The 13,615-nt window shown below is 37.8% G+C and overlaps 1 protein-coding gene across 1 annotated transcript; it reads left to right on the forward strand.

Annotated features, from left to right (window-relative positions):
* Window positions 1-6,066: 6,066 nt before the first annotated feature.
* LOC104808349 lies at window positions 6,067-7,378 on the forward strand. The gene is made up of 2 exons (XM_010534025.1): window positions 6,067-7,081; window positions 7,134-7,378. The coding sequence occupies exons 1-2, from the start codon at window positions 6,067-6,069 to the stop codon at window positions 7,376-7,378; spliced, it is 1,260 nt and encodes a 419-aa protein (XP_010532327.1).
* The last annotated feature ends 6,237 nt before the right edge of the window (window positions 7,379-13,615 follow it).

The raw sequence follows: 13,615 nt of genomic DNA on the forward strand, positions 1-13,615 counted from the left end.
CGTTCTTAACGTTTCTACGATTTCAATAGCAGCATGGTTCTAGGGTTCTATAATTTTTGTTTTACATCCGCTGCGCAAACCCTAGAATCGATCTCTTAGGAATAGGATTCGCTCATGAGATCCCAGGAAAGCCAACATATGTCTCATAAATATGCTTTTACTATGGTAAACAATGTGGACACTGTTAGTTTCAAAGAAACAGTTGGTGCGTTTGCTGCTCATGAGTTAGAACTGAAGCTATATGAAAAGCCAAAGGGGGTGACTCCAAACAAGGGGTTGGCATTTCATGTTCCAGGGTCATGTGAGGATCCAGGTCAAGTATCACTGGAGGAAGACATGGCGATGATCGTGAAAAAATTCAACAGGTTTTTCAAGAAAAAACCAGTGACCACTGGAAAAGCAGAGACGAGAAGTTCTAGAAAATGTCTGGAATGCAGGGGAGCGGGTCACTGGAAAGCTGAATGTCCTAGCGTTGTCAAGAGGGAGGCAATGTTGAAGAATCTGAAGGATCTTCAATGCTATGAGTGCAAAGGATATGGACACACAAAGAATGAGTGTGCAAACGGTAAAACAAAAGGTAAATCTCTTATCACTCATGAAGAAATTGAAACAGATTCTGATGAAGAAAGTGGAGAAGAGATGTCAAATTTCGTTGCATTCATTGGAATAATTGAAGAGACTGAAGAAGAGATATCAGAAGAAGATCTGTACAAGGATATGTCGAGGTTGTACGATATCAACACAAGATTGATCAAAGAACAGAAGGAGAATGAGGCAAAGATCTTGGAAATCAAGGAGCAGCTGGATACGAAAGTATCAGAAGAAGCAACTAAAGGAGAAAGAGGAGAAGGTTATCTTATTACAGAATCAGCTGGAAGGTACCATGAAGAATGTGAGAATGCTTGGCAATGGTACTGCAAAACTGGAGCACTTACTGACAATCGGGCGAACAGATTCTGGACATACTGGACTTGGATATACTGGAGGGAGTAAAAACAAAGTAAGAAACTTTGTTTCAGGAGGAAAACTTGGAGATGAAGTGATCTCACAAGTAAAACAGACTCCAAAGATCAAGATTGGTCTATATCCAAGACAAAGACGGCAGAACTATCGCGAGCATCGCACTTGTTTCTACTGTAGAACAAGATGTCACATCAGAATCAATTGCTACTACTGGAAAAATTATCAGGTACCACCCACTCTAAGATGAAGGCAAGTCTGGAGAAAAAAAGATGTCTCGAGGTGTAATATGGCATACACTTCTGAACTGAAAGAAAGCAAACAACGGTTGCATTTTGACAGTGGATGCTCACGTCATATGACAGGAGATGTCAGTATGCTGTCTACATTCGAAGAAAATTTCAAAGGAGGGAATGTGACATTTGGAGATGGAAGAAAAGGAAAGATCTTGGACAAAGGAAATCTGGACGCATCAGGACTGCCCAAACTTACAGATGTCAATGTTGTCCAAGGACTCAAGACAAATCTCATAAGCATCAGTCAACTATGTGACTCTTGATTTCAGGTAAATTTCACTAAAGATGCTTGTGTTGTTACAAATTTTCTTGGAGATTGTGTGTTGACAGGAAAAAGAACTCCAAAGTAATTGTTACACTTGGGTAAATCCTGACGTGGGAAGTGCTTCACAACAGCTGACTCTGAACTCGAGTTATGGCATCAACGATTGGGATACATTAACACAAGGTCGTTGGTGAAGCTGTCAAGATCAAATGCTATACGAGGATTACCTGAGTTATCACAGCAGGTAACACTGGTGTGTAAAGCATGTCAACTTGGAAAGCAAAGAGACGGAGAGTCTTGGAGGAAAGAGGTATGTTTTTGTATGTGTTGATGATTTCTCACGTTTTACTTGGGTCAGGTTCTTAAGAGAGAAGTCAGAAACATTGGGTGTATTCGAACACTTATGGCTGCAACTCCGAAATGGAAAAGGAAGTCTTCAGAGAATTCGGAGTGATCATGGGCGTGAATTTGAGAATGAACAGTTTGTGGAATTCTGCAACAAATATGAGATTATCCACGAGTATTCTGCACCTAAAACTCCTCAACAAAATGGAGTTGTTGAAAGGAAGAATAGGACACTGCAAGAAATGGCGAGAACTATGTTACATGCAAGAAACATTGCAAAACGTTTCTGGGCAGAAGCGGTAAGTACAACATGTTACCTAGTTAACCGAGTTCATATCAGACCAGGCACAACCAAAACACCTTATGAGATCTGGAAAGGTAAGACCCCTCCTCTAAAGTTTGTTCATGTATTTGGTTGTCGATGTTTTGTGTTAAATGATCGTGAATATAGAGGGAAGTTCGATGCCAAAAGTGATGAAGGTATATTCTTGGGGTATTCAATGAACTCTGTTTCTTATCGAGTGTACAATTTGCGTACTAGAACGATTATGGAATCAGCTAATGTTGTTTTTTATTAGGAACATAGTGCAGAGCAGGGTGAAGTCCCGCCGAAACTACTTCAAGATGTTCCCAGTGAGCACTCAGTAGAACAAGAACAGAGTGATGATGCAGAAGTTGAAACCAAGAACGAGGAAGAATTGGAAACTGTTCTCACACCTACAGTTCACAGGAATCATTCTGAAGGAGATGTGATTGGAAATGTCCTCGATCCTATGCGTACAAGAGGTAAATGAATGAATTATCAAGATATGATATGTTTTGTATGTTTTTCTTCGCAGAATGAACCATCCCGGGTGGATAAAGCATTGAAGGACGAATTCTGGGTGAGGTAATGCATGAAGAACTGGAGCAATTCGGGAGAAATGATGTGTGGTATCGTATTCACCGTCCAGATCATACTAATGTGATAGGAACGAAATGGATTTTCAAGAACAAGACAAATGAATCGGGAGAAATAGTTTGGAATAAAGCCAGGTTAGTTGCTCAAGGATACACACAAGTAGAAGGTATTGACTTCGATAAAACTTTTGCACCCGTTGCTCGTCTTGAGTCTATTATATTATTGCTTGGCATTGCATGTTTTCTTGGTTTTAAGTTGTTTCAGATGGATGTCAAGAGCGCCTTCTTAAAATGGTGTGATCCAAGAAGATGTGTACGTCGAACAACCAGCTGGTTTTGAGGATCCACACTTTCCGACTCATGTGTACCGTTTAAAGAAAGCTCTCTATGGGTTGAAACAAGCTCCTCGTGTATGGTATTGAAAGATTAACCAGTTTTCTACTCGAGAACGGCTACCAAAGAGGGGGAGTAGACAAAACACTTTTCATCCATAATTCGGACGATGTACTATTAGTAGTACAAATTTATGTGGATGATATTGTGTTTGGGTCTACATCTCAGTCAAAAGTTGACTGGTTTGTTCAGACAATGACTTCTGAGTTTGAGATGAGTATGTTTGGAGAACTCAGTTACTTTCTGGGATTACAAGTCAAGCAAGACAAAGATGGAATCTTTGTTTCTCAAGGGAAGTATGCTCGGAATCTGGTGAAAAGATTTGAACTCGACACGTGCAAATCAGCACGTACTCCCATGTCCACAACCACTAAGTTGACCAAAGATGATGAAGGAGAAGATGTTGATCCAAAACTCCATAGGAGTATGATCGGGAGTCTACTGTATTTAACGGCAAGTAGACCTGACCTGTGCTTGAGTGTGGGCGTATGTGCAAGACATCAAGCAAAACCTAAGAAGTCTCATCTCCTGGCAGTAAAAAGGATAATCAAATATGTCAAAGAGACAGTTGATTATGAGCTTCATTACACAAAGGATACGAGTATGCATCTAGTAGGATACTGTGATGCAGATTGGGGAGGAAACACGGATGATCGAAAAAGCACATCAGGAGGGTGTTTCTTTTTGGGTAACAATCTCGTATCATGGCACAGCAAGAAACAAAATTCAACGTCACTATCTACTGCTGAAGCCGAGTACATCGCACTGGGAAGCTGCTGTACTCAACTAATATGGATGAAGCAAATGCTGACTGATTATGGAATTGATACTCACTCGTTTACAGCTCATTGTGACAACACAAGTGCAATCAACATCTCTAATAATCCAGTACAGCATTCACGAACAAAGCGTATAGAGATAAGACATCATTTCCTCAGAGAGCAAGTGGAGAAAGAGAGTCTTCTGATTGAGTATGTACCCACTGAACATCAATTAGCTGATATATTTACTAAACCACTTGACATGAATAGATTTACCTGTTTGCAAAAATCTCTCGGTATTGGAAATTTTTTATTTTGATCACTAACTGAGTTTGTTCTGAATGTTTAAGTGAAATAGTGTTGAAAGGGCGGTCAGTGGTACCTCACAAAGTTGTCAGGTGCACTTCAGATATTGGTAATACGAAAAATCCCCTGGTACTCCTCTGTCAGCATGCTCTCAGTAAAAAGTGAGTGAATGTTGGTTTTATGTTCAAACTTTGCAATTTATAATAAAAAAAGGAAAGAAAAAAGGCTGATATGAGTAGATTATCAAAATCGCTCGGGTCTAAGTTAAACCACATACAGTCCATTCGACGGTCTAAGGTCAGATGATACTCATTCATCATACTCCGCTGTAAGTTGATACTTTACAAGAGTATATCTCAGTGAGATAGGCTGGACTTAAGTGGAGAAATAGTATGATTGGACTTAACGTCCTAGAAGTTCAGGCGGATTAATTACAAGAAATATTTGTATTCCTATTGAGTGAAGTAAGCACTGGGTGAAGCATGAGGTGTCACTGACTCAACTGGATGCACTGCGATCTGAGGTACAAAATAATAAACTCCTTTGGTGTTAAAATCGTAATTTTATTTCGCATTGCGTAACGGATTTCTGTTTTAAATGTTTTTAGACGTTATTTCTCGAAAAGATTAATATGAGTGGTTGAGTAAATAGTCGGTTATGGGGAAGTGGGATCCGAAAAATCAAGGATTTTCCAAACAAATCCAGTGACTCAAAATAAAAAGAGGTGTCTCTCTCTCTATCCCTGCGAAGTTCAGAAGCTGAAAAAACTCTAAAATTGAGAAGTTGAGCTGCAAGAAGAGTGTGAGGTCCAACAGAGAGTCACGAAGAGAGAGTAAAATCCCTAGATTCAGTCTCAACGTGGATCCAAACGAAAAGAGAGAAGAAACAGGTGAGGATCATCACCTAGAATCAGAGGAAGGTTCATTTGGAGAAGGAAAATCGAGTGAACCCAGGAAAGAAGAATCTTCGAACTCGTTTGTGAGTGTTGAAGAAGATCCAGAAGAAAACCCATAAGAAGAATCTCGCAGAAATACGAGGGAGATTCTAAGGACTAGCAAGGAAGATACAGTGGGCAATGAAATCCAAGAACTCGAAAGCCCAGAGGAGAAGATCCAAGAAACAGACGCGGAGATCCCAGAAGAACCGCAGGAAGGAAACCCTAGGATCGAAGATGAGTGCAAGGAAACTGAGGATTTACAAACCTCTCTGCCTCTAGAACAAATTGATTCGGGTAAACTTGATGAACTCTTTACTTACTCTACTAGAGATATAGAGGAAAGTTCGGATAGTGAGCCTAGGTTGATAAGAAAAAGAACAAGAAGGCGTGTAGACTTTGATAAGGATGTGAGTGTTGAGCATGTAGAATCTGGGAAGGATGTGGGTGATACATCCAAACAGATGAAGGAATTGCCCTCGGTTCAATTAGGGCAAGAGAAATCGAAGGATAGTGAAATCGAAGTGGTTGCGGACTCAGCAACAGAGACGGAAGTGCTGAAATCAAAAGAGGATGGTTAAGCTGAAGTGGACTCAAGGGCACAAAAGGTTGAAAGCAAGAAACATAAGGCAAAGATTGCTGAGAGAAAGGGAATCTCGAGTGGTAGCTGAACAGAGAGCACGAACTAGATCTCAGGTGGCTGCAAAACCAGTGGTGACTGCAAAAAAGTCCTCCTAAAAAGGTTCAAAGGAAGACAAAATCACAACCTGCCTTGGTGATTACTGAACAAAAGACCCCTAAGAAACCTGAGAAAAGGAAGGCTGAAACATCAAAAGATATGCCCCGAGCAAAATCCTGCCCCGGGCAAAATCCTCAAAGGTCTCTAAGGAATATCAAAAAGAGAAGATGAAGGGGAAGAGAAAAGTTCAGGAAGAAAGTGAGATACCCAGTTCTCCTTCTGGGTCAGAAGATGAGGAATTACTGGCGAGCCTGTGCATGTCTCATCACTTTGTTGATGAGAAATCTGAACAAAGGTTCAATGAGATAAAAAATCTCAACACAATTGTTGAAAGAAACGTGAATGTCAGCAATCTCAAGGAGCAGGGGATCTGGGACTTCCTGGAATGTCTAGGCTTAGGAGAAACAACCACCTATGCATGTCCACACAGCAAAATTCTGGTCAAAGAATTTTATGCAAACCTCACTAAGAAGATTGTAAAGGCAGGAGATCCAATGTACCATCGGGTGTACATAAGAGGGAAGATACTGCACTTTTCTCCAGCAGTAATCAACAAGTTTTTGGGCTTGAAGAACACAGTTGTGACAATCATGGACGAGTTGGACAGAGAGATTGACCAGAAAGAGCTGGAGATAGCGCTCACTGATAGCTATGATGAAAAGAGAAAAGGAGAGATAGCTCCAGTAGAGCTGAATTTCGAGTCCTCAGTATTGTTCAAGATTGCCAGATCAAACTGGTTACCCACTCAACGATCAAGTCTGATTCACAAACGGATGGCAGTACTCATCTACTGCGTTAAGAAGGGGATCAAGATCAACTATGGAAACATGATCTTCGATCATATTCTGGAGAGAGCAATGAACTTCAGAGCAAGGTTCAGACTACCTTATCCCTGCTTAATTCAAAGCATCCTCACTAAGCAGTGCCCTAAACTGGTTGATCCCAAGGAGAATACCGAGGTTATTCAAAAACCCCTTGTGGTTGAGACTAGGATCAAAAGGAAGAAAGGAAAAGAAAAGAAGGATATCAAGAAGATGCTGGAAACACTCAAGGATGCAGAAAAAGCACTGATAAAGATGGAGCTCGGATTAAGGAAGCAGGCAACACAATGTCAGCAAATCCGTGCAACAGTTCATGAATATGTCGAAGCAACTCTGAGTAATGTGTTCATTATTCATTCAGGTACTCCTCACCTTGATATTATTGTTTTTGATTATTTTATACATGTCCACAGGGGGAGAAATTGAGGAAGCAGAAGGAGACCTCGATTCAGAAGAAGAAGACTCAGAGGAGGAGGAAGAAGGAGATGATTCTGAGATGCCTAAACCGACTTCTAAGAAAGCGGAGGCATCAAAGAAATCAGGAACGAGCAGGAAGACTAGAAGAGCCAGGAGTCCTTCTGATGACTCATCACTTCGTTTTTTAGTTTCGTTTGCTTATGATCTGAACTTTTATACTCTTGATGATTCTATGTGGTGAACTGAAGTGTTATGCTTGTTTTGGTAACCGTGTGCTTTGATGACTCTAGCTTGTCTTGAACTTTGATGAAATCAGTGGAAGGGTTTGCGTTTGTGTGCATGATCTGAAATAACCAAAAAGGGGGAGATTGTTAGTGCAATTATTTGCACGTTACTTTGGTTGTTAAAAGGTTGTTGCAGGTTCAACAACTTATGAAAGATTTCAGGAGAAGAATCCGGCGAGATAGCACTCGAGCAAATCTGAGATGTAACTGACGAGATTCAGATAGAGTCAAAGGTTGAAGAGATAGAGTCAAAAACAAGAGATAAGATGAGATCTTGAAGATAGACTCGAAATCAGTAAGAATCAAGGAGAAGTCTATCAAATCAATTCGTGGAGATCTAAGGCGAACTGGAGGAGCCGATATAAAGGAGACAAGCTGCATATCAGTTCTCACGGAGAGCATGAGCTTATTTTCCTAGTCCATTCTGTTCTTTGAGTGGTTACTCATTATTTGGTGAGTGTAAGTCTGAGAGGGAGACCGATTGGGCAAATCTCTTTTCTCTGGTGAGTGATTTATGTTGTGATGTTTTTTAATCAGTAGAATTCATTGTGAGAGGGGAAGAAACTCAGGGGGATTTTCGGGTGTATAGTAAGTACGATTCTTACAACAAAAAGTGAGTTGTACTTGACTATCTTTCTCAAGTGAATAAAACTGATTGGTTTTCCGCATTAATCTTTGAGGGTTCAACTTTTTCAATTTTAAAATATTTATCCAATACAAATCGGATATATATATCAAAATCAAATTATCTATCATATCTGATCCGATCCGTGTTTTTGAATAATATTTTTAAATAAATGAAGGTTTAGAAGGATTAATCTTTACAAGTTTTTCATGAAGATTCAATACATATTTTCTATATATGGAAATTTATGATTTTTTTATCTTTTGAATATGAATTTTATGATATATAATCTTTTGGATTTTGAATTTTTAATATGTTTGAAGGGGTAGATTATGATTGTATTTGTAATTAAGTTGATTTAGGATATTTATATTATGAACTCCGAAATTTGAATATCGTTTACTTTGAATAGATTATATATTTTATATGCATTTGAATTTTTTTTGTAATTTTATTTTTCGATTTTGTCATGTTTTAAATTGGATAGGGGGTATTCGAAAATATTAATATTTTTTTAGATATTTAAAATTATGGATATTCAAAATCATAAATCAAATACGGATAATAAAATAAAATATTTGTACGAATTAGATACGTATACCGATATTTAAAAAATCTAATATCCTATCTATACTCACCCTAATTATATAATAGTATACGCTACTATTTTATTGAATATCGCCTTTTTTTATAGAATTTCTTTTGAATTCAATCTTTATATTATCACACTACAAGAAAATCTTAATATAGCGACGGAATTTGCGACGGAACTTTTCCGTCGCAAAGAAATTACGACAGAATTCGACGAATTTGCGACGGAATGCGAAAATTTTTATTCTGTCGCAATTAGTCGCAAAATCCGTCGCAAATTTGCGACGGAATACGACGGAAACGTTGTCGTCGCAGAACCAAACATTATTTGCGACAGAAATTTTAAAATTGCGGATTTGCGACAGATTTGCGACAGAAATTTCTGTCGCAAATCTGTCGCAAATTCCAAAAATAAATAACTTTAATTTAAAAATAAATAAAATTAATATTTGCGACAGAAATTTCTGTCGCAAATCCGTCGAAAAACAAAAAATAAACCGCGAAAATTTGAAAATTTTCATCGAAAATAATAAAAAAATGAAATTATGATTTGCGACAGAAATTTCTGTCGCAAATCTAAATTTTATTTTTTTCCGCTATTTTCGATGAAAAATTTTAAATTTTCGCGGTTTATTTTTCGTTTTGCGACGGGTTGCGACTGCAATATCCGTCGCAACACTTAATAAAAGCTGCGACTTCGTCTTTCTCCTCCAGACTTCGAATTTTTTTTTATGAATATATGTATGTATATGAATATATGTGTATGTATATATATATGTATATAAATTTATGTGTATATGTATAATTATGTGCATATGTGTAATATATATGTATGTGTATGTAAATTTATGTGTGTATATATGTGTATGAATGTGTGTTTATGTATGTGTATATGTGTATGTATATATATGTCTATATGTAAATGTATATATGTATGTGTATATATATAAATTTATGTGTATATGTGTAATGTATGCATATATGTGTATGTGAATATACGTATATGTGTGTATATGTATAATATATTTTTTATATTTTTTTTAAATTAAAAAAAATATTTGCGACGGATTTTTCTGTCGCAAATCCGTAGTAAACGTAGATTTTTTTTTTAAAAAAAAAAATATTAAAAAATATATTTGCGACAGATTTTTCTGTTGCAAAACTCGGATTTTGTCCGTCGCAACTTTGCGACAGATTAACGACCGGCAAACTTTTGCGACAACAATATATGGACAGAATTGATTCTGTCGCAATCTGTCGCAAATTTGTAATTGCGACAGATATTCTTTTGTATTTGCGACAGATTTTTCTGTCGCAAATTTTAATGTTTCTTGTAGTGTCATATATAATCTCAACAATCAATTTTTAGTTTTTAAGATTTATATCAACTATCCATTTATAATATTCGTTTTCAATAAGTTTTTAAAGATAAAATATCCAAGGAGAACATATCTTATAACCGAATTATAGAATGTTTTATCATCTTCTTCTTGTTTTCGTTTTGACTTAAGAAGTTATCCCATGCTAAAAAAATCAACGTTAATTACAAAAAAAAAAGATATACGTCAAATTTTGTTTTTGGTACAGCGATCATAGACTGTGTGGCCTTTCGATGTTTGGTCGGAAAAGCTAATGTATTGATTCTACCAAAACAAATTCATCGAAACAAAATTATATAAATATATATATATATATAATTAATATGATTTGAAAACTTACTAGATATACTTTTTAATTAATTTAATCGAATATAAACTGAAAATAAAAAACTATTCAGTATTTTTCTAAATAAATAATAACAATAAAATTAAAATGCGAAACATGTGTCTCTAAGTAAAAAAATATTTCCTTGTAAAAACTAAAAAATAGTAAAATTTCGTTTATACAACATTTTTTTTAATAACTTTGTATTTCCAATTGGAACAAATACTTTACAAACGGATCTATACGGATTTTTCGGACGAGGCACACATAGGGGAAGTTCCACTCCGGACTGAACACACATATCACAGACGATCCACGGACCATTTTATCCCGACATACCCGACACGAACACCGGACAACCCGATACGGATCCATCCTCGAACCAACGACCCAAAGATCACGAGAAACCACGGATGAGGAATCACGCACGTCCCGGACACGGGAAATGGTCTGCTCTATCCGACAAGAGCCGAGAAGCATTTTCGGGCTTGTCCGATACTCTTCTTGCTTTGGGCTCGATCCAAAACCCATTTTACTTTGTCTAGGTTTGTTGCATCTTTGTTTTTGGTAAGTAGAATTTGATTACTTTATTTTAAGAAAATTAAGACAACGGAGATAATCAAGAAAGCGTATTGTGACTTTCTGGCTATAAATTAAGGCCGACAATTGAAACCGATTGTTAGTGGTTACCGTAAATATGAAGAAATATCTTCTAGATTTGATTTGCTATAAATTCATTTCCTATTTCTCCTCATACTGAACGTGTATATAACTTTGTGTATCACTTGTGCTAATAATCAATCAATAATATTTTCCAAAGTCTATCATGGTATCAGAGTCTGTCAAGAGATCCATCCTATAATGTTGTCGGATGCAAATGGGATTTCAGAACTAAACGTTTATCTGATGGATCTCTTGACAGGTACAAAGCGAAACTTGTTGCTAAAGGATTTCATCAAAGACCGGGCATCGATTATAGTGATACATTCAGTCCGGTCATCACGCATGCAACGATCCGAGTTGTCCTTAGCATTGCGTTGACAAGAGAATGGTCTCTTCGACAACTAGATGTGAATAATGCATTTCTCTAAGGAACACTAGACGATGATGTATATCTCTCTCAACCTCCGGGATTCGTTGACAAAGACAAGCCCTCCTACGTATGTAAACTCCACAAGGCACTATACGGGCTCAAACAAGCTCCTCGAGCGTGGTACACTGAACTCTGTCGCTTTCTTCTTCAATCGGGATTTGCCAATGCCGTATCCGACACGTCTCTCTCTTCATGCTACACCAAGGCGAGGTTGTCATCTACATTCTTGTTTACGTCGATGATATCATCATCACCGGGAATACTACATCGGCTATACAACAGTTCATTGATATCCTTGCTAAGCGATTCTCCATCAAAGATCTCGGAACTCTAACCTATTTTCTCGGAGTCGAAGTGTCACGCTCGGACAAAGGAATCTTACTAACTCAAAAGCGGTACATCTCCGACATCCTCAGTCGCCATTCCATGGCTGCCGCGAAACCAGTAGCCACGCACCTTCCTTCCACCTCTATGCTCAGCCGCAGTTCGGGAACACCTTTGGACGATCCTGGCGAATTTCGGCAAGTATTAGGGAGTCTCCAATACTTACTTTTCACAAGACCGAACATTTCATATGCGGTGAACAAACTTTCTCAATATATGCACAGCCCTACATCCGATCATTGGCAAGCCTTAAGCCGCATCTTTCGATATCTCAACGGAACACGAGGTCATGGTATATTCTTATCTCGCTCCTCTCCTACAGCTTTGCATGCTTTTTTGGATGTCGATTGGGTAGTGATCGCGATGATTTTACATCAACGGGAGCATATATTGTCTATCTTGGCCGGAATCCCATCTCTTGGTCATCCAAGAAACAACGATTTGCGGCGAAATCTTCTACCGAAGCAGAATACAAATCCGTCTCCTCTACCGCCTCCGAGGTACAATGGTTACTCTCTCTCCTCTCGGAACTCCGAATCTCCCTGCCTTCAATGCCGGTTATTTATTGTGATAATGTCGGAGCAACCTATCTTGCGGCAAATCCCGTGTTTCACTCGAGAATGAAGCATGTGGGTATTGATTATCATTACATACGCGGTCTTGTCCAAGCCAAGAAGCTTAGAGTCTCTCACGTTTCATCCATGGACTAACTCGCTGACGCGCTCACTAAACCTCTTCCTCGAGGACGTTACGAAGCTCTCCGTACCAAGATGGCCTCGCCACCGACACTGATCTTGCGGGGGCATGTTAGTGGTTACCGTATATATGAAGAAATATCTTCTAGATTTGATTTGCTGTAATTTCATTTCCTATTTCTCCTCATGCTGAACGCGTATATAACTTTGTGTATCACTTGTGCTAATAATCAATCAATAATATTTTCCAAAGTCTATCACCAGTAGCCTCATTTAATAAATACATATAATTATAATACATACCTTTGTACGTGATATCATCATCAGAAGAACCGAAAACCATATATATATATATATATGTGTGTGTACACGCCAACATAGAAAACGTGTGGGGGCAGAGTGTAGCACTTTACAACTTTCAAGAAAGTACATTCGAAATGGTCACAAATATATGCTTTATATTTTTTGAAATTTGAAGTTATAAACTTTTATTTCATGACTACAAAATTTATTTATCTTAGAAAGTTATCTTTCGGATGAGAAAATGTTAACAAAAAAAATCAAACTTTTTTTTATCAATATATTGGAAGATAATGAAATACATAGAATATATGAATGGTGGAGACAAATGGATATGGGTGATTTCTTTATTTGAAAAATCCAACACCATTCGTCGTGAAGGTTTGGTGGCTTTCTTTCATAGCCACAAGTCCGTCTGTAGACTTTCCTATAAATAGGGATTTAGTTTACATGTTGAAGCATCATCAAGCAAAGCAACACTTAGAAGAAAGTAATGAAATACATAGAATATATGAATGGTGGAGACAAATGGATATGGGTGATTTCTTTATTTGAAAAATCCAACACCATTCGTCGTGAAGGTTTGGTGGCTTTCTTTCATAGCCACAAGTCCGTCTGTAGACTTTCCTATAAATAGGGATTTAGTTTACATGTTGAAGCATCATCAAGCAAAGCAACACTTAGAAGAAAGAGTCGGAGTTTCTCTTTTGGGTATCCAAGATATTTATTTCGGTGAGATTCTTGGATATATTTGGGATATTGTTTCTTCTGAGTGTTACGAGAGAAATAGTGTTTCTTGGGG

This window comes from Tarenaya hassleriana, unplaced genomic scaffold, assembly GCF_000463585.1.
Source record: "Tarenaya hassleriana unplaced genomic scaffold, ASM46358v1 Cleome14, whole genome shotgun sequence".
Taxonomy (NCBI): domain Eukaryota; kingdom Viridiplantae; phylum Streptophyta; class Magnoliopsida; order Brassicales; family Cleomaceae; genus Tarenaya; species Tarenaya hassleriana.

What these genes read in the sequence shown, in the direction of transcription:
- LOC104808349 (XM_010534025.1), top strand. Translation starts at nt 6,067, where the DNA reads ATGAAGGGGAAGAGAAAAGTTCAGGAAGAAAGTGAGATACCCAGTTCT. An exon ending in TGTGTTCATTATTCATTCAG is followed by an intron (nt 7,082 to 7,133) that starts GTACTCCTCACC and finishes ACATGTCCACAG; the next exon opens with GGGGAGAAATTGAGGAAGCA.